Genomic DNA, 24,751 nt, shown 5'->3' with positions numbered 1-24,751 from the left:
GTAGGTGGGGGTGAGTGTTCTCCAAGAGAGCTGTGCCTAGCCCAAGGTCACCCAGCTGGCTTCACGTGTGGGAGTGGGGAAACCAACCCAGTTCACACCAGATTAGCATCCCGCTGCTCATGTGGAGAATCAAACCCTGTCCTCCAGATCCACCGCTCCAAACCACCACTCTTGACCACTACACCATGCTGGCTCTCGTTACAATTGTCTACTTAGATGGGCAGCAGCTCTCCAGAGTCTCGGACAGAGCTGTTTCACATCACTGTACCTGATCCTTTTAACTGGAGGTGCTGGGGATTGAGCCTGGTACCTTCTGCATTCCAAGCAGATGCTCTGCCACTGAGCCAGAGCCCCTCCCCTCTTGTGTGGCAGATACCAGTCCTTCATTTTGGTCTGGGCGTGGGGGCTCCTAGAGAGCCAGAGAATTCGCTTCTGACTGGGGCGTGACGGTTTTCCCAAGGGAACTTGGCTGTCTCACCAGGAGTTGTACTTGATTGAGTGCAGTCTGATCACGATTCACTGGTTTGATACAGGATGGGTCTCTCTATCTCTTGCTGCATGGAATCCCAGGGATCAAGAGATCCAGGAGGGATCTTGGCGTAACACACTGGGTTCAGAGTTGGCAGTGGGTTTGGGAGGGTCTCCGCCTGGTGACAGAACTGAAGGAATGGGGAAGGGAGAAGCCAAGATTCGTGGGATTTGCTGTCAACTCCAGGAGAAGGTCTAGACTCAGATGGTAGCAAGTTGGGACAGGATTTCCAAAAAGGGCTCCATAATACCAGTTGTGACTGTAGCACACCCCCAAATTGTTTAAACTTTAATCCCACTTGAAGGAGGGGGGTTGGATCGGGGGGGGGCAGAGTATTCTTGGCTAGTTAATGACAGTACGCAGTTATAAAAAGGGAAAGGTTTTAGAAGATTTCCCCAAGATTTACCACCTGGCCTTGCTGACTGAGCTTGCAACCATTAGCTCGAGTGTGCTGCAGTGGAAGTAAAAATGAACCAGAGTGGAGACACATTAGAATGGTGAGGGTCACCTAGGATATGTGGGATGCGCTGTGACTGCAAAGGTAAGTGACATCGAAACTAGAGCTACCTGGTCTGGATCAACCCATGCCAATGGCAGAGAAAAGATCCTAAGAAATCAATTTCTCTGGAAACCCCCATGTTTAAGTTCTAGTTGCACATGCTTATTTAAAAGGTAAAGGTAGTCCCCTGTGCAAGCACCAGGTCATTCCTGACTCATGGGGTTACGTCACATCCCGATGTTTCCAAGGCAGACTTTGTTTGCAGGGTGGTTTGCCAGTGCCTTCCCCAGTCATCTTCCCTTTACCCCCAGCAAGCTGGGTTACGCATTTTACCGACCTCGGAAGGATGGAAGGCTCAGTCAACCTTCAGTTGGCTACTTGAACACGACGACCATTGGGATCGAACTCAGGTCGTGAGCAGAGCTTCAACTGCAGTATTGCCGCTTACCACTCTGAGCCATGGGGCTCTTGGTACATGCTTATCTAGGGGACTATAAATGTGCTTGGGAGAGGTAACCTCCTGAGATTCTGCCTTTGCTGTCACCTGTGTTCATACAATAAAGCTTCGGAAATTATTTTAGTGTCTTTCTTCGACCGCCCGACCTCTTAAAACAGAGGCGATCCTGGTTGCGACCCATGAATGCTGATCATTTGAGGTGGGTGGGGAAGGGTGTGAGGTTTATTACATTTGAAGCAGGTAAAAAGGATGCCAGAAAGAAGAACTGCATCAAACCCGAAGCCTACAAATACATGAAGAAATACAGAAGTTGAGACAGAACCAGTGAACGGAAGAGTCGTTATCTCACCAATGGTTTTCTGGGGAGAAAAGGAAGCCACAATTAACCCCTGGATGGGATTGCTGCAAAACATTTGCCTTGAATTTGGTCAGAGTGTTAGACTGACGGCTCTGGGATTTTTCCTGGGGAACTTTGCCAAGAAGAGTTTGTTTGACTTTCTGCAGCAACAGTCCCAACAGGTGAGTGTCCTGGCAGGGGCACCGACTCCCTGCTCAGCCGTTTTTATCCATTGCGTATTAATTTAAATCGTTTAAGTGGACGGGTGCTGGCTGAATGCTAACTATTTGCCACGGTTGGCTCAGTAGGAAATGGGAACGTGACTTATTAGGGGGAGAGAATTAGAAGGCAAATTGGGTATCTGAAACATTAAAAAAAAAAAAAAAGCATTGTCCCAAGCTTGACATCCTTCGCAATTTCTTGTCCTGAAGGAATCAGAAGTGGTATATGCATTTCTGGGGTCAGCTCCCTGAGAGGTCCTTCTTCCTGAAGCAAGCCAAGTCTGTATATCAAAGCTATTATGAGGACTGAGGCGTCTCTTGCGCTCCTGACATTCGGCATTGTTGTGGGTAAGTTTTAGATGTATCTGTGACAGTGTGTGTAAATGCTGCGCACGGGCCCTTTGGAAGATTTCTTGTGAAGCCCTCCACATTTCTCTGAGGCTTCTGTGGGTGGTGTTCTTGGCAAACTATTTACTCAGACAAGTTTACTATTGTGCCAATTTCTAGTATGCAAAAGTTTGCACCATAAACCATTTGTTGGTACCATAAACCATTTGATCGTCCCCTGGTTAAATTTATGTACAGTCAATTTTATTTAAGAAGTGAATTGAACCGGAATTGTCCCACAGATTTTAATGGCACTTAAAACACAGCTAAATGGGCAGCCCTAACCTAAGACCTCCCAAACTCAATGTACCGTTGGGATATGCTGGCACAGGGCTCACCATCCTATGGCCTTTGGAGATGGGGCGTAGGATGGCACGCTTAGTTGAACTGAAGTGGAGGAGGTCTGAGTTTAATTACAGTGCCATCCTAAGCAGAATTACACCCTTCTAAAAACACGGGTGTGGGAAGGTGTAACCCTGCTTAGGATGGGTTTGGGGGAGAAGGACTATATCCATCTGGGGTACGCCTCGTACCTGGTGCCCATCTTTCAGACCATAGGTGACTGACCATCCATGAGCCGCATGGATGGTCTCCGTAGGCCGGGAGCCCCCAACCTTTTGAACCTCTGGGCCCCTTTGGCATTCTGATGCAGGGTGGTGGGCGCAGCCACGAAATGGCTTCTACAAAATGGCTGCCGAAGGGCACAGAGCCAGCCACAAAATGGCTGCCACCGCTTACTTTAGTCACGCAGTGGTGATAGAGTTGCCGGGTCCCCCCTCACCACTGGTGGGAGGTTTTTGGGGCGGAGCCTGAGGAGGGCGGGGTTTGAGGAGGGGAGGGACTTCAATGCCATAGAGTCCAATTGCCAAAGCGGCCATTTTCTCCAGGGGAACTGACCTCTGCCGCCTGGAGATCAGTTGTAATAGCAGGAGCTAGTGCCTGGAGGTTGTGAAAACAGCAGCACGAAGGCTCACAATAATGTAAATATTGTATGAATTACTAATGAAAATAATTGTTGAAGAGCTTGGCAATATAATTTTTGACAATATAATTAGGAACAAAAAAGAAAAAGCATTGCTTCATGCATATAATCAATTCAACACAAAGTAAGTACACCCAAAGCAAAATACATGTACACGGGCGAATTGCCCTCAAATGAGAAAAATGTTCCACTAACAAGTGGTAAAGAGTCTCTGTGGTGTACTTGATATATCAAGAAGAAGGTGATGAAGGAAGCCGAGAAGCCGAGACGACACCTCCGGTTTGGTATTCGTTTCGCATGTGCTTCTTCAGTCGGATGTTGCCATCATGTGAAAACTCTCTAGGCAAAATAAAGGCTTATATAACATAAAATCCATTGCTAAATATTTTCTGATATCTAGAAAACAGAATGTTCTTACCATATGTCTTACAATTGACCCAGGGGGTTCATAGACCACAGGTTCTCATGTCCTTCAGCGAGGTAACAGATCATGAGATAATGTCAGGGTATGACTTTTAAAGTAGCAGCTCATTACATACAGGTGAATTGAATACATGGCATTCTGAGGGTCTTAAAGCTACACATTACAAAAAGCAGGATAAATCAAAGTCACTGTTATGTCCAGTAGGGGTCAGTGTTTTAAAGAGAAAAATGAGTTTCATTTCTTGCCTGTGCAAAATCTGGGCTACATTTTGATGATGAAAAGATTTGGGTCTATATTTCCATAATGCAAAGAAGAGCATGTCATTCTCTGAGTGTCTCTTTTTCAGAAAATGCTCTGTTAATGGCGCTTCGAGATTCCTCGCACGTAAGCGCGCTTGTGCTCGCCAATTCTAAGTTTTAATTGGCGTGTGGTTGAGCCAATATAAATTAAGGAACACGGGCACGTGACCGCATAGACCACATTGTATGATGCACAGTTACTAAAATGTCTTAATTTATATTTAAATTTAAATGCTGTAGAGCTGACTTCCTTAACTTGTAGGCTTAACGGGCAAAAGGTACAGGAGCCACACTTAAAATGGCCGAAAGTAACTTCCTGTTGTACCGGAGTAGCACTTGTTTGTATTAATTGGTCTCTTAGGGAGTTTGTTTTTCTCAAGCCAAAGAGCGGAAATTCTTGGCAACCTGGAACGGTGTGCAGAATGTGCCAATGCTTGTTGATTATCCTTTTGATATCATTAGTAAGATGATTAAATTCTAGGGATGAAACGATCCTAGTGGTACTGCTCTTTGTTTGCTCCGACAGAAATAGTGACTCTCTAGTTTTTAGTTCTGCTTTAGTATAGGCTGCATTTAAGACCTGGTCATTGTAACCCCTATTTCTCAGTTGGGCACATAATGCAGATGTGGTTTGTATGTAATCCTGATGAAAAGTAGAATTGCGTTTGAGCCTTAAAATTGGCTGAAAGGTAAGTTTCTACGCAAATGAAGAGGGTGGTGTGATTCAAAATGTAACCCTGCGCCACAATCTGTAGCTTTTTTAAATGGTTTGACTGCAATCTGACCCGTCTGGGTCCTAAAGACCGTGATGTCAAGGAAGTCGATAGATTGTGGGTCAGAACATCCAGAAAATTTAAGATGACTGTCCAAAGAGTTGATCCACCTGTTCAATTCGGAAAAGGTGTTGACAGAATCCAGGACAAAAAATAAATCATCAATAAATCTAAAATAAAATAAGACATGTGATTGAAAGAACGTATTGCAAAAAAGAAACTTACTTTCAAAATCAGCCATATATAAGTTGGCTATGGCAGGGGTGCACACGGAGCCCATAGCCACGCCTTGTTTTTGTAGAAAAAATTGGTCCCGATAGCGAAAAAAATTGTTCTCAAATAATATATCAATAAGTGAAAGAATAAAATGAGTGGGAGGGTGCGGATTGTTTCTGGAATCTAAGTTGTCCTGGATGATGTTCCTTGCGGCATCTAATGGGATGTTGGTATACAAAGCCGCAACATCCAATGTTGTAAAAACTGCTTGTTCAGGGATCTTCTGCTTCTCTATTTTCCAAATAAAATCACCGGTGTCCTTAATATAGGAAGGCGTGAGGATGCTAAGAGGCTGCAAAAATGAGTCAACGTATTTAGAAACGGGTTCAAGCAGACTACTGCAAGCTGAAATAATGGGTCTACCTGGGGGGTTGTTCAGTGATTTATGGATTTTAGGTAAAGAGTAAAAATGAGGCACTTTAGGAAATTGTACCAATAGAAAATCCATAGTGGATTTATCTATGTAATTTAAAGACAAACCTTCATATAATACAGTTTGTATAATTTTAGTTATTTTATTAGAAGGGTCCTTAGATATTTTATTATAGTATTGGCCGTCATTAAGTTGTCTGAGATTTTCAGACTCATATTTTTCTGTGTCCATAATAACCACCGCACAGCCCTTGTCAGCTTCGTGGATAGTAATGTGGGGATCATTAGCTAAAGACTGTAATAAGCCTTGGTCAGTTTGTGATAAATTGGATTGTTGAAGATTTCTCCACGCCTTCCTTTTTTCCAATTTTGCCACGTCTCTAAGGACTACAGCGGAGAAGGTATTAATGAAATGGCTGGAATTTTTAGGAAGAAAAGAAGATTTAGGTCTAAAGTTTCTTATGGCAGAAGTCTGGCCCTGGAAAAATTCTTTTAATTTAATGGTACGGAAAAATTTAAATAAATCTACACGGGTTTGAAATGCTGAATAGCGCGGGGTAGGGACGAAACCAAGACCTAAATTCAAGACACGTAGTTCATCTGACGTTAGGGCTCTGGATGAAATATTTAATACTAAGTTTGTTGGTACTGTTGTTGGCGCCTTGGGCGTCTTGGTGGCCTCGGGTCGTAGGAAAAATCCCGTCTCCCGGATCGAAGATGGTAAGAGGAACCAAAAGAGCCCCCACTGGAGATGCTAGAGTTACCTCCTTCCGAGGAGGAGGCTTCTGTGTCGGCAGCCCTAGCTCCGCCCTTACTTCTAAAACTTCTAGTTCGTTGTCCCTGCCCGTGCCAAAAATAGATTCTATTGTTGGAATAATCATCACGGTCCCTTTGAAATTTGCGACTTTTATAGCCCTCAATATCTGCTGCATATTTTTCCAAATCCTGTTCTAATTGATTTAATTGCTAACCAGATGGCCCTCACACATACGCCTCCTCGGAGAGGGTAGATTTAAACTCCATTTTGAACTGTTCTGCTTCTTCCTTAGACGTTTCCGCTTCTTTAAGAGAGCGTTCTATTATTAACATCATTAAGTCAACTGAACATTTATTTAAAATGGAAACCCATTTATCATTGAATTCCTTATCCAATTTGTATAATGCAGGAGGTTTCTGCATACGTAAACCTCTCGGTATAATCTCATTTTCAATGTATTGAGACAGAGTTATAGCATGCGATTCTGCCCTGACATTTCGTTTCAATGCATTCCAAACTTTAGACATATCTTTAGTCAGTACTTTGCCTTGGTTAGATTTTTTAGGTAATTTTTTAAAAATGCGCTCCTTATCTGAATTAGAGTAGCTAAACATAGTAAATTTCTGAGCCATGGTCTTCAACAATTATTTTCATTAGTAATTCATACAATATTTACATTATTGTGAGCCTTCGTACTGCTGTTTTCACAACCTCGTTATTTTCAGCATAGGTACTGTGTTTGTTGAGATTATCTAAACCTAAAAATTAAAAGTCATACCCTGACATTATCTCATGATCTGTTACCTCACTGAAGGACATGAGAACCTGTGGTCTATGAACCCCCTGGGTCAATTGTAAGACATATGGTAAGAACATTCTGTTTTCTAGATATCAGAAAATATTTAGCAATGGATTTTATGTTATATAAGCCTTTATTTTGCCTAGAGAGTTTTCACATGATGGCAACATCCGACTGAAGAAGCACATGCGAAACGAATACCAAACCGGAGGTGTCGTCTCGGCTTCTCGGCTTCCTTCATCACCTTCTTCTTGATATATCAAGTACACCACAGAGACTCTTTACCACTTGTTAGTGGAACATTTTTCTCATTTGAGGGCAATTCGCCCGTGTACATGTATTTTGCTTTGGGTGTACTTACTTTGTGTTGAATTGATTATATGCATGAAGCAATGCTTTTTCTTTTTTGTTCCTAATTATATTGTCAAAAATTATATTGCCAAGCTCTTCAACAATTATTTTCATTAGTAATTCATACAATATTTACATTATTGTGAGCCTTCGTGCTGCTGTTTTCACAACCTCGTTATTTTCAGCATAGGTACTGTGTTTGTTGAGAGTGCCTGGAGGTTGGCAACCCTAAGTGATGATCTTTGCACAATGGTGGCGGCGGCTGCAAAGCAATTCTTTAAAAAAATATGCACAGCCAATCAGATCTCCACGGGCCAATCAGAAGCCTTGCTGGGCAGAAGCACCACCCACTTTCGGGCACACTTGGTGGGTGCCAGGGAAAGTGTTGCTGGGCGCCATGGTGCCTCTGGGCCCCACGGTGGAGACTCCTGCCCTCGACGTAGACTTCTCCTAGGCCTGCCTCCCTCCCTGCACTGCTCTGACATCGGGGCCCCTCGGCCAGGGGCAGCCCGGGCCTCTTCTGCCTGCCTTGGCAGCCCAGCCGGTCAGTGCCAGGGGCTTCCCGGGCCAAAGGCAGGGCTTCCTGGCCCCTCTGCAGCAGAGGATCCCTTGGGGCAGGGAGCTGACGCTTGCCGGGGTCTCTTTCTCCAGCCGGCGGCCTGAAGTGCCACAAATGCTTGACCAGGGGAGGCCGCTGCTCGGAGGAGGAAGTGGAAGTGTGCCGGCCCGGCCAAGACTCCTGCTCCGTGGAGATCAAGTGGTACACCGGATGTAAGGGATGCCGCACGGTGGCGTGGGCGGGCCTTGGCATGGCGTGGCGTGGCCAGGTGGTTTCTCAGCCGGGTCCCTTTTCCAGCACTCTGGCACAAGATGCCCAGTGATCAAACCCTGGGGAGAAAGTAGGGTTGCCAACGCCAGATGGGGAAAAACCTGGAGTTTTGGGGGGTGGAGCCTGAGGAAGGTGGAGTTTGGGGAGGGGAGGGACTTCAATGGGATATAAGGCCAGGTGAACTGATCTCTGTCACCTGGAGATCAGTTGTAATAGCGGGAGATCTCCAGCCACCACCTGGAGGTGGGCAACCCTAGGAGAAAGGGGTGACAGGCAGAACACCGGATGGTCCGAACTCACAATTTGGTGGGGGGCATGAGATTCCCGGCATGTGGGGTGCTGGAAACACAGCCCTTGGTGAGACAGACCTTAGTCTGAGGGTTGTCGAACCCCAGGTGTGGCCCGAAAGTCTCCTGGAATTACAGCAGATCTCCAGACCACAGCCCTGGAGAAAATGGCTGCTTTGGAGGGTGGCCGTGAGGAGGCCCTTTCCCTTCCTGAACCCCAAGCTCTCCTGAAGGCTCCTCCGTCCCCAAGAATTTTCCAACCCAGAGTTGGCAGCCCTACATCTAATCCAGCAAAGCCTTTCCTGTGTCATTTCTGCCCTTGTTGCTCTGGAAATGCCTGATTCAGACCTCATTTTTAAAACTTCCATTGCTCGTGCAAACCTCCTTCTTCCACATGTGCGGCAGCTTCTCTCTCTCCCCCCCCCCCGCCCCCAGCCAAGTAGCAGCTATTTTGATTGAGGTGAACAGAATTTTTAAAGAACAGCCTCTCCTCGCAGCTTACGTGAAGACCGAGTCAATTTAGCTTGGCAGGGTTATGGCAGAGCTCTGGGTTCTCATGCATTCAAGTCTGTCAATTAATTACTTACCTATATAAAAGGAACATGCTTGGTGGCCAGTGTCATTTTAGAGAGTGTGGCCTGGATTGTATGTTCATTGCAGGATTTTATTATACTGTGTAGTGCAAAAGAGTGAAATTAAAGCCAGGCAAATACTCCCTAAAGCAGCATCGATTTTCCCCAACAAAGCATGATTTTGGAATCCCTTCCTTGCCGGCCAGGTACACAGTTTCCAGAATTCTTTCTCCTTTGTTACTTACCTTCCAGTTAAGGTTGCCAGCTCCAGGTTGAGAAATACCTGGAGATTTTTGGGGCGGAGCCCAAGAAGGGTGGGGTTTGGGGAGGGACTTCAGTGGGGTATAATGCCATAGAATCCACCTTCCAAAGCGCCCGTTTTCTCCAGGTGAACTGATTTCTATCAGCTGGAGATCAGTTTTAATAGCATGAGATCTCCAGCTAGTACCTGGAGGTTTTTTTGGAAGTATAGTACTAATCACAAACAAAAAGATACAATAATACTCAAGCAAACTATGCAAACATATATTGTAAAAGACGTGTAACATCTACAAACAAGTGAAAACAACTTTAAATATATATACAAGTGAGATCAAAGTAGAAAGTCTTTTTTTCTTTTTTCAAGGTAAGTGAATGTCTTATCTTAAGGTTGTTTTCAACACGAGGAAAGCTGGAAGAGGATGGAACAGTAACGCGGTCTGGATGCTCTTCAAGCGTTTTCACTGCAAAACTGCAGCTTCATCAGCTGAAGTCTTCATAAATATTGTATAATTATTCTTTGTAGATGCAATAGTAGCAATCTGATACAGAAATAGGTATTCAGTCTTGCTGCGCCAAAAGGCTGCTCAAAATGGCTATAGCAGTGAAAACGCTTGAAGAGCATCCGGACCGTGTTACTATTCCATCCTCATCCAGCTTTCCTCGTGTTGAAAACAACCTTAAGATAAGACATTCACTTACCTTGAAAAAAGAAAAAAAGACTTTCTACTTTGATCTCACTTGTATATATATTTATAGTTGTTTTCACTTGTTTGTAGATGTTACACGTCTTTTACAATATATGTTTGTGTAGGGGCTGGGGGTGCAGGGTCCTGGGGCCTTCTCTCCTCTGTCGCCCGCACTGGCTGAGCCCAAGGAGCCTCCTCGGCCTCAGACCAGTCAGAGGGAGAGTCCGAGTCACCCTCTCCCCCTGACGTAGCCAGAGTCCCGCCGCTCTCAGCCTGCCGCAGGCACTCTGACCGCTCTCCTCCTCGGCCTCCGCTCCAATGGCCTTTATAAAGGCCAGGCTCTGCCCTTTCCTCCCCCCCGGCTCCGCCCCCTTGAGTCCTAATGAGGGCTCTGGGCTCCTCCCCCTTGGGAGTCTGCCTGTCCCCTGCAGCCCCGCCTCCCGGCCAGGGCCGCACTGCTCCGCCCCGCCCCCTCCCAGCCGGTTTCTCGGGGGCGGGGAAACAATCGCCGGAGCCGGGCGGCGTGAGAACGCTGCTCCCTCGCCCGGGCTGCGCCCGCCCGCTTGTCAGCTGGGCCGCGGGGAGGCCCGCGGCCGGGGGGGCGGCCGGGCGACCGAGTCCCTCGCGGCTGCCTGCCAGGTGGACGCCGGCTCCCGCCCCTCGGCCCCTCTCTCCCTCTCTGAGGGGCCCGCCGTCTTTCCCTGCCCCTCCAGCCCCTCTGCTCCCGTCCTCCTCCCCGGCTGCTCCGTCTCCTGCTGCAGCGTCTGTGGGGGAGAAAAGAGAAGCAGGTAAGGTTTCGGCCCCTTGATTCCCCTTGGTTCCCTCCCTGGGTCTCCCTTTTCCTTGTGTACCCCTGGGACTGATAGGGTCCTGTAGTCCCAGGCGGGCTGCCCCTGGGCCCGTCTCGGGACACACCCCTCCCCTGAGAGTGTTCGTCGGGTCCGTCGCCTCGTGGTCAAAGACTCGCGACATATAATCGGCCAGGAGGTGCTTCTTTCCCGGGTTGTGCTGAATAGTGAATTGGAACGGCAGCAATGAGATATACCACTGGAGTACCCTAGCGTTGTGGTTTTTCATCGTCGCCATCCATTGCAAAGGCGCATGGTCAGTTACCAGCACGAAGGGGTTGTGGGTAAGATAAAATTGAAGAGCCCCCACAGCCCATTTGACGGCTAGGGCCTCTTTTTCCACTGTGGCATACCGTTTTTCCGCCCCTTGCAACTTTCGACTCAAGTACAAGAGGGGATGGTCTTGGCCGTTATGTTCCTGTAGCAACACTGCCCCGAGTCCTACATCCGAGGCGTCCGTATGTACCTTGAACGGCCTATCAAAGTCGGGGCTTTTAAGAACCGGCCGTCGGGATAAAGCCCGTTTCAAATCCTCAAACGCGGTTATCCGGGCCTTGGTCCACCGGAGCTGGTTTGGCTCGTGCTTTGAGAGGCAATCCGTCAGGGGAGCGGCTCGACTTGCAAAGTGCGGGATGAACCGGCTGTAAAAACCGACGATCCCCAAGAACCGCCGGAGCTGTTTTTTAGTCCTTGGGCATGGAGCGGCTTCTAAGGTTGTTACTTTGTCGGGCACAGGCCGGAGTTGGCCATTCCCCACTAGGTAACCCAAGTACCGCAGCTCCTTGAAGCCTATGTGACTTTTGGCGGGATTGGCTTTGAGTCCCGCAGCATGGAGCGCCCGTAAGACGGCCTCTAAGTGCTGGAGATGTGAGTCCCAGTCAGGACTGAAGATAACTATATCGTCGATATAGGACAACGTATAACTTCGGCAATGGGCTAATACCGTATCCACCATACGCTGGAAGGTGGCCGCTGCCCCATGGAGCCCGAACGGCATCACTCGGAATTGGTATAGACCGGAGGGGCTGGCGAACGCCGTTTTTTCCCTATCCTCTGCTCGCATGGGTATCTGCCAGTACCCCTTTGTTAGATCTAGAGCTGTAATGAACTTGGCGTGTCCTAGTTGTTCCACCAGTATGTCGGTGCGAGGCATGGGATAGGCGTCAAACTCGGCCAGTTTGTTTACTTCCCGGTAATCAACACAAAACCGTACGGACCCATCCGGTTTGGGGACCAAGACGATCGGACTTCTCCATGCGCTCCGCGATGGTTCTATGATACCCATGCTGAGCATCTTGGAGATCTCGTTTTCCACGACTTCCCATAACTTTCGGGGTACGGGCCGCCACGGGGTTCGAGCCACTTTCCCCTCCGGGGTCCGGATGGTGTGTTCAACCCAATTTATCCGACCGGGGTCCTTGTCAAATACTGGAGGACATCGCCGGAGGAGGCTCTGTACCTGGATTTTCTGCTCGGGTGACAAGGTGTCCCCAATACGGGGTCTGCGGGTTGTGTTGGCCGCGTCAGCCCACGGTACTTCGCCTTCCAACAACTCCAGGGGTTCTGCCCCAAGATGACATGTGTTCTCTGGGGCCCTCCGTTCGACCCACTCTTTCAAGTCATTTATGTGGATCTGTTTTTTCTGCCGCCCTCGAGACCCACACCGTACTTCGTAAGTGCAGGGGCCTAGTACTTGGGTCACTTCAAAGGGGCCTCGCCAGGGATCTCCCTCACTCGCCCCGAAAATGCGGGCCTTTACGAGTACTTTACTTCCCACCGCAATTGTTCGTTCACGGGCCTTCCTATCGTAGTAGGCTTTTTGGTCCTCCTGGGCTTGTAGGAGGTTACGGGCGGCGACTTCCCTAGCCAGGGTCAGTCGCATCTTTAGTTGCTGGACATATTCGGAAGGCTCGCTCCCCTCTCCCGTACTGGACTCACCCTTCCATTCTGTCTCTACTAGACCCATTATCCCCCTGGGCCGTCTACCGTACAGTAGTTCGAAGGGGGCATACCCCGTAGATGCCTGCGGGGTCTCTCGCACTGCGAACAGAATGGGGTCGACCATCAGGTCCCACTGGTTCGGGCGCTCGCTAGCAACTTTTCGTAGAATGGTCTTCAGGGTTTGGTTGAATCGCTCGACCAGCCCATCGGTCTGTGGGTGGGCCACAGACGTGAAGATTTGCTGTACCCCTAGCGTCTGGCACAACTGTCTCGTGACGGTGCCCGTAAAGGCGGTCCCCCGGTCCGATATCAATTCCCTGGGTAATCCCACCCGTGCAAATAATTGTACTAACACCCTACATACCCCAGCTGCTTGCATATTCCGGAGGGGAATTGCTTCGGGGAACCGGGTGGCATAATCCACGATTACTAGGATGAACCTGTTGCCCCGGGGGGTCCGGGGAAGGGGTCCTACAAAATCCATTGCTACCCTATCGAACGGGGTAGTGATCAGGGGCAAAGGGTGTAGTGGAGCTCTTGGGGGTGCCCTATGGGTATACCATTGACACTCGGGACAGGAACGGCAAAAGGACTTCACGTCCCGCGAAATGGCGGGCCAAAAGAACTTTTCTTGGAGCCTTATTAATGTGTTCTTTACTCCTTGGTGCCCCGACCAAGAATGATCATGACTTAACTTCAGTAACCTATCTTGGTAATCTTTGGGTATGAGGAGTTGATACCGCTCTCCTTCGGTGTCCCTCACCACCCTATACCACAAACCCTGCTTCTGCACTATCTGGGGCCACCGACGTGCTCTCCGCTCATCTAGAACCCGTCCCTCTTTTACAGCGACCATACCTCTCATAGCCTCCAAGGAGGGGTCCTGTTGCTGTAGTCTACCGAACTCGGGGTTTCCTGTCCAGGTCGCGTGCGGATCTTCCCCGTCTGCCCCTGAGCGGTCTCTTAGGGGCTGTGCCGAGGTTCCCGGTATCGCGCCGTCTTCTTCCCCCAAGTGAGTTTCATTTGGAGTCGTCGGTAAGAGTCGCCGCATCATCTCTTGGAAACACGGAGCGTCCCGCCCGATTAAGGCTTGGTAGGGCAGCTGTTGTACCCGCGCCATAAGGATCTCGAAATCCTGCCGTTCCCACTGAACCCGCACTTTCACCACTGGTAGTTGCTCCACGTGTTGATGAAAACAGGCAACGGATGCTATGCGCTCAACAGGCACATCTGGAGGTAACAATGAGGTGAGGATCATGGAAATGGAAGATCCGCTATCAACTAGGGCTTGGACGGGAGTGTGATCCAGTTGTAACGTGACCAGTAGCGGATCAGGGCGTTTACCCCAGGCGTCGGCCTGCATGGTCTGCTCCCAGCCGAGGTCACACTCCATCAGCGGGCACTCGCGACGGAAATGACCCCATTGGCCACATGTAAAGCAGGGCCCTTTGCTGGTGGGCTCGGGGTTGTTTCCTTCTTTCTTCGGGCCCGTTCGAGGCCCCTCTATCGGGGCATTTCCTGGGCTGGAGCTGCCCTGTGGTAGAGGTCCCCGGAATCGGGGGCCCCCGCCGGGCGCTAACCGCGGGAGGAGGCGAGCCCGTCCTCCCCGGGTTACCATACCGCTTGGTGCTCGATACTCCCCTTTATGAGGCTCGCCCCTCGTGTCCAGTGCACAAACGTTATCCAGTAGTGTCATTGCTTCCTCCAACGTCTTGGGTTTGTTGCAGATCAGCCATTCCTGGGCCCGATGGGGCACCACTCGTACCAGTTGCTCCAAGACCACGCGTTCTACCACCGCGTGACTATTCAGAACTTCCGGTTGCAACCACCGATCAGCCATGTCTTTTAAGGCCGTCACAAAGGCCCTGGGTGGTTCCCCCTTCTTCCAGGCCATCTGCCGAAACCTCTGGCGATAGGTTTCCTCAGATATTGCGTATCTAGCCAAAACAGCCGCCTTTAACTTCCCATAATCAGCACTATCGGCTTTGGGGAGGGATCTCAAGGCAATTTGAGCTGGTCCGGTCAAATGGGGCCCGATAATGAACGACCAGCGATCCTTGGGCCAACCCGAGGCTTCGGCTGTGCGTTCAAAGGCCTCTAGGTAGCCGTCTATATCATCATCGGGGCCTAATTTTGAGAGGGGGATAGGAGGCACCCGTGGGTTGCTGCCCCCTGATCCATCCCCCAGCCCCCCTCTAGCACTTTCCAACGTTTTACACACGTCTCGTACTAAACTGGCTTGAGCTTCTTGGTGCTGTAGCGACATTTCTCGTACTAACCGGTGTTGAGCGTCTTGTTGTTGTTGCCACATTTCCTTCATCATCCTTCCCTGCTGTTCCAGCATCCACTGGCTAAATTGGCTGAAATCCATCGCAGGAGGCGTGGTCTTTTCGGCCGGTTCCATGGATGTCGTTGGGCAGGCGGGGAGTGTCAATACGGGTGGCCGTATGAGAGGCCGGCTTGGCCGCCACCCCGCGGCAGCTGGGATTCGAGGAGGGGGTCGCTTGGCCCCTCCCCCTATGCCCACATTCTCCACCACTGTAGGGGCTGGGGGTGCAGGGTCCTGGGGCCTTCTCTCCTCTGTCGCCCGCACTGGCTGAGCCCAAGGAGCCTCCTCGGCCTCAGACCAGTCAGAGGGAGAGTCCGAGTCACCCTCTCCCCCTGACGTAGCCAGAGTCCCGCCGCTCTCAGCCTGCCGCAGGCACTCTGACCGCTCTCCTCCTCGGCCTCCGCTCCAATGGCCTTTATAAAGGCCAGGCTCTGCCCTTTCCTCCCCCCCGGCTCCGCCCCCTTGAGTCCTAATGAGGGCTCTGGGCTCCTCCCCCTTGGGAGTCTGCCTCTCCCCTGCAGCCCCGCCTCCCGGCCAGGGCCGCACTGCTCCGCCCGCGCCCCCTCCCAGCCGGTTTCTCGGGGGCGGGGAAACAATCGCCGGAGCCGGGCGGCGTGAGAACGCTGCTCCCTCGCCCGGGCCGCGCCCACCCGCTTGTCAGCTGGGCCGCGGGGAGGCCCGCGGCCGGGGGGGCGGCCGGGCGACCGAGTCCCTCGCGGCTGCCTGCCAGGTGGACGCCGGCTCCCGCCCCTCGGCCCCTCTCTCCCTCTCTGAGGGGCCCGCCGTCTTTCCCTGCCCCTCCAGCCCCTCTGCTCCCGTCCTCCTCCCCGGCTGCTCCGTCTCCTGCTGCAGCGTCTGTGGGGGAGAAAAGAGAAGCAGGTAAGGTTTCGGCCCCTTGATTCCCCTTGGTTCCCTCCCTGGGTCTCCCTTTTCCTTGTGTACCCCTGGGACTGATAGGGTCCTGTAGTCCCAGGCGGGCTGCCCCTGGGCCCGTCTCGGGACAGTTTGCATAGTTTGCTTGAGTATTATTGTATCTTTTTGTTTGAGCTTAGTACTATACTTCCATAATTATCCCTGTAGTACTTGTGCATATTTTCTCCAGACAGTACCTGGAGGTTGGCAATGGCAACCCTACATCCAGTGGCTAAGCTGTTTCTGACCCACACTGAAGCAGATGGAACGAGAGCGCTAGCTAGTAGCCACCAGCTGTCAAAGGCTAAAGCAAGTAGCTTTAGCTAGCAGGTGATGCAAAACTTAACAAAAAGTCTTGGGTAGAGTACGCGCTTGCTTATCTAAAGGGGATGCTAGCAGTCCCCTTTTCACTGTTATCAAATGCTTCCTTCCCCTAATTGCTCTGACTTCTCTTTGTAGTGGATGCAGACACAGTGAAACAGGGTTGCGGTAGTTCAAACTACTGCCGTCGCTATCCTGGAGGGTATAAAGGTTTCTTGTTCCGGAGGATGCACTGTTGCTCCACAGATCTCTGCGTACCTGCAGAACATCATGGTATGTAAGGAGAAAGCAGCAGGTGAGAACATAGACAGCAAAGGGGCAAGACCACAGAGGCAAGACAGATCTGAACTCTGCCTATACGCTCATGGGGTGTGAAGTGACTGTAAGACTGTGTAGGAAAGAAATCTTGGGGGTCATGCTAGGTTAGCTCCCCCATAACCACAAATCTAAGTCCAGTCTGTGCTAAAGGCAGAGGGGGCCAGCAAATTTAATCATTTGGGAAAGGACTAAAACATCAGAATGACATCATATGCTGAGTCAATCCCTTACATGATAATGAAAGAAATCTTAGGCGCCGTCACTTTTATTTATTTATTTATTGTAATAATAAAGCTAGCGTGGTGTAGTGGTTAAGAATGTGTGTGTGTTAAGTGCCCTCAAGTTGCTTCCGACTCATGGTGACCCTATGAATGAAAGTCCTCCAAAATGTCCTATCTTTGACAGCCTTGCTCAGATCTTGCAAATTGAAGGCTGTGGCTTCCTTTATTAAGTCAATCCATCTCTTGTTGGGTCTTCCTCTTTTCCTGCTGCCCTCAACTTTTCCTAGCATGACTGTCTTTTCCAGTGACTCTTGCCGTCTCATGACGACAATGGTGGACTCTAATCTGGAGAACCAGGTTTACTTCCCCACTCCTCCACATAAGAGGTGGACTCTAATCTGGCAAACTGGTTTGGTTTCCCCACTCCTCCACATGAAGTCTGCTGGGTGACCTTGGACTAGTCACAGTTCTCTCTGAACTCTCTCAGCCCCACCTACCTCACAAGGTGTCTGTTGTGGGGAGAAAAAGGGAAGGTGATTGTGAGCAGCTGTAAGCAGCTTTTTGGTAGAGAAAAACGGGGTATAAAAACCAACTCTTCTTCTTGTTAAAACATTTATTAGCCACCTTTCTTTCTTATGGAGCTTAAGGCAGCTTACAATATGAATAAAATAGATTATATAACAATACACAAAACCAAAATTTAAAATCACAGTTTAGGACTGCTTTAATCAAATGCAGTCATAAATAAAACAGTCTTCAGCTGCCTCCTGAAGGTTGGAAGTGAGGGGGTCAAGCACGCCTCCCTGGGAAGGTTGTTCCACAATCGTGGGGCTGCCACTGAAAAGGCCCTCTTTCATGTTCCCACCAAAGAATCTTTTTTGGTCAATGGGACAGTCAGGAAGGCCTCTCTCTGTGATTTTAATTCCCAGGCAGGAACATATGGGAGAAGACGGTCCTTCACATACTCTGGTCCCAAGCCATGTAGGTCAAAACCAACACCTTGTTGGGGTTGAGAGTACCCCAAAAATGTGAACCATGAGGCAACTTGAAGCGTCCGCCTCAGGCAATGGTCTCTGAGAGATACATGACAATGGGGTCAAGTTCACAAGATTTTCCTCCCGTCAGGGAAGACTCCTTCTGCCAGAAGAAAGTACCTCTGGGATCTGCTGGATCCAACCCTGAGTGTTTAGCTTAGTGATTTCCAACCTCCTTCTGTGGCACAAACACTACTGGAATGAAGGGTTAGGGTTAGCCCAAGACCAGAGAAATGGCGAGTGTGGATTTTCCACCTCAGACACAAAAATGTCTTGGATTCAGTCAAACTGCCAAAAAAGAGTTGTCAAGGTAAACAGAGAGAGAGTGAGAGCCAAAATGTTTCTTTCCTCACGTTACTTTGCTTATATCCTGCCTTTCTGGGGACCCAGTGTGGCTCACAACACCATTCTCCTCTCCTCCATTTTATCCTCACAGCAACCCTGTGAGGTAGGTTAGGCTGAGTGTGTGTGACTGGCCTAAGGTCACCTGGTGAACTTCCATGGCTGAGTGGAGATTTGAACCTGGGTCTCCCAAATCCTAGTCTGATAATCTCACCATTACACCACACTGCCTTATATTACCAGAGAGGTGTTTTTTTTCAAGCTCACAAAGATGGGAGCTTCTATTTCCAAAAAAATAGAGTTAGGCAAAAACCTGCAAAAAGATTAGTTAGGGGTTCAAAATTAGCAACTATAGTCTCAGTAATGTAATCTGATGATCTCCTTCTCTCTCTCCTGCCCCTTCCCCCATGTTTCTCTGTAGCCAGCACTGAAGGGTCAAAAAACGGTGTGGAGTGTCAGAGTTGTATCGGGAGTGCAGCCGAATGTGGCCCGAATGCTCCCTCGCAGCCATGCTTTGGGACAATGGACACATGTGTGCAAATATCTCAGCACTTCCTGCCAGGTACTACAGAAGTGGATATTAATTTTATCGAGTGAGATGATTCAGCAGTCCACACACAGCTGTGGTGTCGAAGGGAGATGTCAGTCATGACAAGTGATGGCTCAGGTACCAGCCAATAGGTGCTGGTAAAAGGACCGCAGCCACAGCCCAGGAACCGTTCACAATAGCACTTTTTGCAATCCAGATAAGTATCAGCAACATCAAAACTGGGAATCTTGAGCTTCTATAGATTAGTTCATTAGTAGATCCATTTCTCTTCTGACCAACCTTCTTTCAGGCACCCAAATAGAAGAGTAATTACAAAACATTACCTGGACATCAAATTAGACATTTCATTATACATTCTACAATATTACAACAATTTAAATATCCTCTCACTGGGTTTTGAATCTCTGATCCAGTCTAGTTTAAGTTTTGCACAAAAGGGTGGTAACATGTATTTATAACTGCAGATTTACCTCTGTAGTTGCAAAACTTCGGCACAATCGCCGTTTGCGATCCCACGAGACAGTGAAGTAAGAATTCAAGAATTACAGTGCTAAACCCCTCCCAAAACTCTGGAGATGCTGTAGTACTGGTATATATTTAATAAAGTAACAAATACAGTTTTCTAGTGAAATGAAGCATCTGTTGGAAGAGGACTTAGGCCTTTTATGCAGGGCTGTTTCCTCACAGTCACCCCGCCGACTACTTCAGGGCTTTGCTTTTGATTATGCTTGCATTTTCTGATCGTCAGAGGTCGCCTTGCTCTCCCCACACGTTTCCGCGGGTTTCCCCTGCGTTTTCTGGATTTGTGTTTAGCCGATATTGGGGGTGCATGTGGCCCCGTGCAATCTTTTTTGCTGTATATATTAGAACAGAGCATAGGACCATTGGCCAGGGTTGTAAACATCAGCAACGGTACCTCTTTTCAGGTGAAGGATTAGAACCCATCATCAAGGGGTGTGGAGCCGATTCCCTTCATGACTTGCAAGTGGCCTACCAGACCGGGAGCCATTTTGCTTTCGTTGATCAAAAAGTCTGCCGTGGCTCCAACTGTAACAATGGGACTTTCCAAGGTAATGCTGATAATAACGGTGTTTCAAAACTGATAATAACGGTGTGCCTACAGCAGGGGTGGGGAACCTTTTTTCAGCCAAGGGCCATTTGGATATTTATAACATCATTTGTGGGCCATACAAAATTATCAACTTAAAAATTCGCCAACTAAGCCCCAAGCAGGCAGCTGCCCCAGATGACCCCCCCCCGGCATGGGCAAGCAGGCAGGAGTCCAACCGGTGGTGCACTCGCCCACCTGGTGGCACAGGATGGTCTATTGCACCTGCCAGGCATAGCCGTCCAGCCGCACGCTGGAGTTGCTCCTGCTTTGCATGGCTGGGGCCGGATTCTTCAGCCGGCTCCTGCTACCTCTGCCTGCAGGGGTGAAATTAGGACACACTGGCTAAAAACTCACCCCATTCTGGCCTTCCTCCTTTAACCTCTCCATTGTCACCAATTCTGCCCCAGCCCTCTTGTAGTACAGAGGGAATACATTTCTCCATGGCCCAGGTGGGAAAGGGTTAGCAGTTTCTTGGGCGGTCCTAGCAGCTCCATAGCGAACGACTCTTCTGCAAGGGGGGGAAAAGGTTCCTTTTCTCGGCAAAACAAACTCACATCCGCCTTGAATAGAGGCTTTTCCTGTCAGCGGGAGGGGGCAGATCACCAGTCTTAGATCCTTCTGAGCTAGAGATCTGCCAGAACCCACGAAGGGCCAGACCAAATGATTTCGCGGGCCTTATACAGCCCCCGGGCCTGACGTTCCCCACCCCTGGCCTACAGAACCTGTCCAGACTAGCTGTTTGTGGGAGCAAACCCTGAAGCTAGTGAATTAGGGCAATTTAGGGCACAATCCACCAGGAATTTTCTCTGGGCATTGAGATTGAATGGGAGGGGTATGAGAGACCCAAAGCGGAGACTGGGTTGCAACATCAACCCATCTATAGCAAATTGGTGATACTCTCACTGGGTCTGAAAACTTTGTGTTAAAGGGTCACTCGAGTACGATCAGAGAAACAACCCCCCTCAGCAATAACAACCTGCACTCTTCTCTATTCTTGCAGTGGAATGAGTTGAAAGTGAGTTGAACTAATGTGGCCGGCAGGAATGTTTTTGATTGGATCATATTTTCTAAATATTGCCCCATCCACCCACCACCCTCCCAAAGGGGTGTAATCAGCATTGCTGTAGTTGGTGTGCCCAATTTAATATTTTCCTTTGCATCTTGGTTTTTAAATTTCAGCACTGAAGTGCAATTTTGGGATCCCGGCGAAGGCAGGACACTCATTGAGAGTTCAAACCCACTTTTTGCAGCTTAGGAGAAAACCCAGAGGTCCCATCCCTGCTGGCCCTTGGCTGTTCTTCCACTGCTCCCGCTTCCTCCTGCTCTTGCCATTAGGAATCACAGTATCTCCTTGAGCCTCAAGACTCCTGCAGAGTCTCTGTCTTTCCCCTCCACAGACATCCCTGCTGGAGATCCCAACGGCTTGCAGTGCTATACCTGCCGGGATGCAGGGCTAGGGGAGTGTGCCCGGAACAAACTGCAGCCCTTGGACTGTACAGGGGTCATGGATCGATGTGTGCATGTCATGAACCGAGGTAAGGAGGGGATTTGAGGCAGGCAGGGAGGCTGCTTGGTAGGGTGAGTGGAAGGCAGGGCTCTTCTCCCTCAGAGAGTTGTGCAGAAGGGGGGAATTTTGCAATGATCAGCCAAGTTGCGGATGTTGAAATTCACTTTCCACACAACTATTGAACAACTACGGTGAACGCAGAAATGTGTTCTTCAGAGAACTATCAGTGAGCTATGTGAAATAAATTTGGTAACTAAACATTCCCAGTGAGCCCAAGGTAGCCATCCACAGAGGAGGCTGCCCGCTGAGCCTCTGCATGAGTTTCTCCAGGTTTTACGGTTTTCAATCAGTCTCTGTGCTAGCAATATTATCACAAACTTGATTAGCTGTGAAGCACTACGATGTCATTTCAGTGGCTGTGGGATCCTTAATCATCCGGATCACACAGCCAACAAAAAGACGACCCCTCCCCCCCAAAGAAGACGCCAAAGTAAATACCCAATATGGTTGGTAGACAGGAACAAACCTGAGTCAAGTATTGCATGAAAGCTAAGGGTGAGGTGGGATCTTTCAGAGATCATTTGGGCTCCTTGAAACTCACTTCTGGTTTTGTGTTGGAAATGAAATTGTCAGCTGATGGCCAGCTCTGCTCTCTTTTTATAGGGAAGCCCCCATCTAAGGACAGTGAAGCATCTTGGAGCTGTTCCATTTCACAAACTCCGTCTTTCTGGAAAGGAAATTCCCCAGTAGTTGGTTCACAGCGCCCTCTAGTGCCGCTGTGTAAAACGTGCTACAGATTTCAGGGGCCTTTTATGCGTGGCTGTTTCCCTCGCCGTCACCCCTGCGACGACTTCAGTTTTTGATTTGATTTTGCATGGCCGCTTCCGACTGTCAGAGGTCGCCTTGCTCTCCCCCAGCATTTCCCTGTGTTTTGCCCGCGTTTTCAGGGACCCGTTTTATCACAAATTTGAACACACGGACAATATGCGCAGAAACGCAGGGGGAGAGCGAGGTGACCTCTGACGGCCAGATATGGCATGCATAATCAACCCAAAGACCTGAATTCGTTGGAGGGGTGACACGAGGGAAACAGCCATGCATAAAAGGCCAGGATGTTGTGTTTTGGATGCTCCCCTCCCCCCACACCCATCTTTAAGATTCTCTTTAACCTTTTCCAGAGAACCGAAGTATAACCATCCAGAAGGGCTGTGGCACGGAGACCATGTGCAGCGGTTACTATTCCCTGCTGACCTGGACAGAATCCTTTGCAGAATGTTGCAAGACTTCTTTCTGCAACCGAGCAGGGGGCCCTTCAGCGCCAGAGAGGCTTCTGGGAATGGTGGCTCTTGCCTTGGCATTGGCATTGATGGCTTGGAAATAGCTGGATGAGGCTGGATGAGCCCTCCACGAAATATCTGCGGCTGGTGATCTACAGTGTGTTTTAAATAGGATCTGGACATTTCTGGAATCTGCAGTTGGAATAGCTGAATTGGTGGTGGTGTTTGACTTAAAGATCTCTCTCTCTCTCTCTCTCTGCTCTCAAACTGGTTGCACTAAAACATGCCCACGCATGCGGTGAATGAGTAAGGTGCATGGAAGTTCTCTGCAAAACAACACCAAACAAACCCTGTTCTTTCTGCAAATACTTCCTCTCCAGCAGGGGGCAATTCTGACTACTTGAAGTCTATTATCTATTATATACAATGAAATTGGGGGTGGTAACTTTGGCTACTTATGCAAAATGACCACAATGCAGAGACCTTGAACTGGGAGACATTGAAAGTGCCACAAAATCCAACAGCTCAAAATGGCATATTTTTTCTTCATTTTGGCTCTAGAACAGAGCAGTGGGGTTTCCAACTGCCAGATGGGGCCTGGCTGAGTTGCCAACCTCCTGGTGGCGGCTGGAGATCTCCTGTTATTACAACTGATCTCTAGGTGACAAAGATCAGTTCACCTGGAGAAAATGGCCTCTTTGAAAGGTGGACTCTGTGTAGGGCTGCCAGGTCCCCCCTCTCCTCCTGTGGGAGACTTTTGGGTCGCGCATCCGCGCTGACGCATGTGTGTGTCACTTCCGGTTTACAATTGGAAGTGCCGCCTCGCGAGGGGCCGTATACCACTCAAACTCCCAGTTTGAGTGGTAAAGGGCCGCTTGCGATGTGGCACTTCCGGGTGTAAACGCATTGCAAGGGGCCTTTTACCACTCAAGCCCTGCCTTCCTCAGGCTCCATCCCAAAAGCCTCCCGCCAGTTGCAAAGAGGGACCTGGCAACCCTACCTTAAAAGGTAGAGAAAAAAGGGGTATAAAAACCAACCCTTCTTCTTCTAAGCCTGGGTTGATACATCTATATGCTCTTCTAATAGCAGTAGTTTCTAAAAGGGTTTCTTATCCCATGCTAGATAACCATTGAAGTTAATGTTCCACTCAGGAGTTCATGAGTCCCCAATCCCTTCCCAGCCTTGATGCCTAAGAATTTGATTCATAGTCAGCGAGGCTGAGCAGCGGCCAAACGGCATGTTTAATAAGAAGGGCCAGGCAAGTAATTATGGTAATAGTGAGGCACCGTGACTTCTGAGTAAGTGGGCGGGTCCTCTTGCACCTGAGAAGATGCAGAAAGGATTGTCAGAGCCCCACAGCTGGAGCGCTCACAAGTAAACTAGGAGACAAGCAGGCAGCCAAGCTTTAGTGCTTCTTGAGGCCAAACTGCTAGGGCAGCAAGAATGCAAAGGGGCTCCTTCGGACTAGAGAACTGATTCACTGCACAGTCTAAGGTAAGAGCCCTGAATATATAGGCCACTCCTAACCTGGTGTGGTGTAGTGGTTAGATTATCAGACTAAGATCTGGGAAGACTCGGGTTCCAATCCCCACTCTGGAATGGAAGCTTTCTGGGTGATCTTGAGCCAGTCTCAGCCTAACCTATCTGACCGGGCTTTTGTGAGGACAAAAGATAGAGGAGAGGAGATGGACATAAGCTACTTTGGGAACCCCTTGGGGAGAATGGCGGGCAATAAAAATAGTACATAAACTACCACAGCGGGCAACGAAGTACCCTCAATGAGGACACAATAACCATTTGCAAGACTGTCTTTTCTGGTTGTCAGGTTCCTTCTGCCCTCTGCTTTTTTGTTAAACCAAGCACCTTAGAACATAGCCTGCAATCTTCTCCAACGTTTAGGGCAGGGGTGGGGAATGTCAGGCCCGTGGGGGGGGCACATTTA

General features: G+C 49.3%; 1 protein-coding gene across 1 annotated transcript; it reads left to right on the top strand.

Annotated features, from left to right (window-relative positions):
* The first annotated feature begins 1,051 nt into the window (after positions 1–1,051).
* Positions 1,052–22,913, top strand: LOC130475794 (urokinase plasminogen activator surface receptor-like). Its single transcript, XM_056847657.1, has 7 exons — positions 1,052–1,070; positions 8,115–8,234; positions 16,588–16,722; positions 18,786–18,926; positions 19,841–19,984; positions 21,423–21,560; positions 22,711–22,913. Exons 1-7 carry the CDS (start codon positions 1,052–1,054, stop codon positions 22,911–22,913), a joined length of 900 nt encoding a protein of 299 aa, XP_056703635.1.
* The last annotated feature ends 1,838 nt before the right edge of the window (positions 22,914–24,751 follow it).

Source organism: Euleptes europaea, chromosome 3 (assembly GCF_029931775.1).
Source record: "Euleptes europaea isolate rEulEur1 chromosome 3, rEulEur1.hap1, whole genome shotgun sequence".
Lineage (NCBI taxonomy): Eukaryota > Metazoa > Chordata > Lepidosauria > Squamata > Sphaerodactylidae > Euleptes > Euleptes europaea.
Note: the sequence above shows the minus strand (reverse complement) of the source record. Positions and strands in the feature narration are given on the sequence as shown.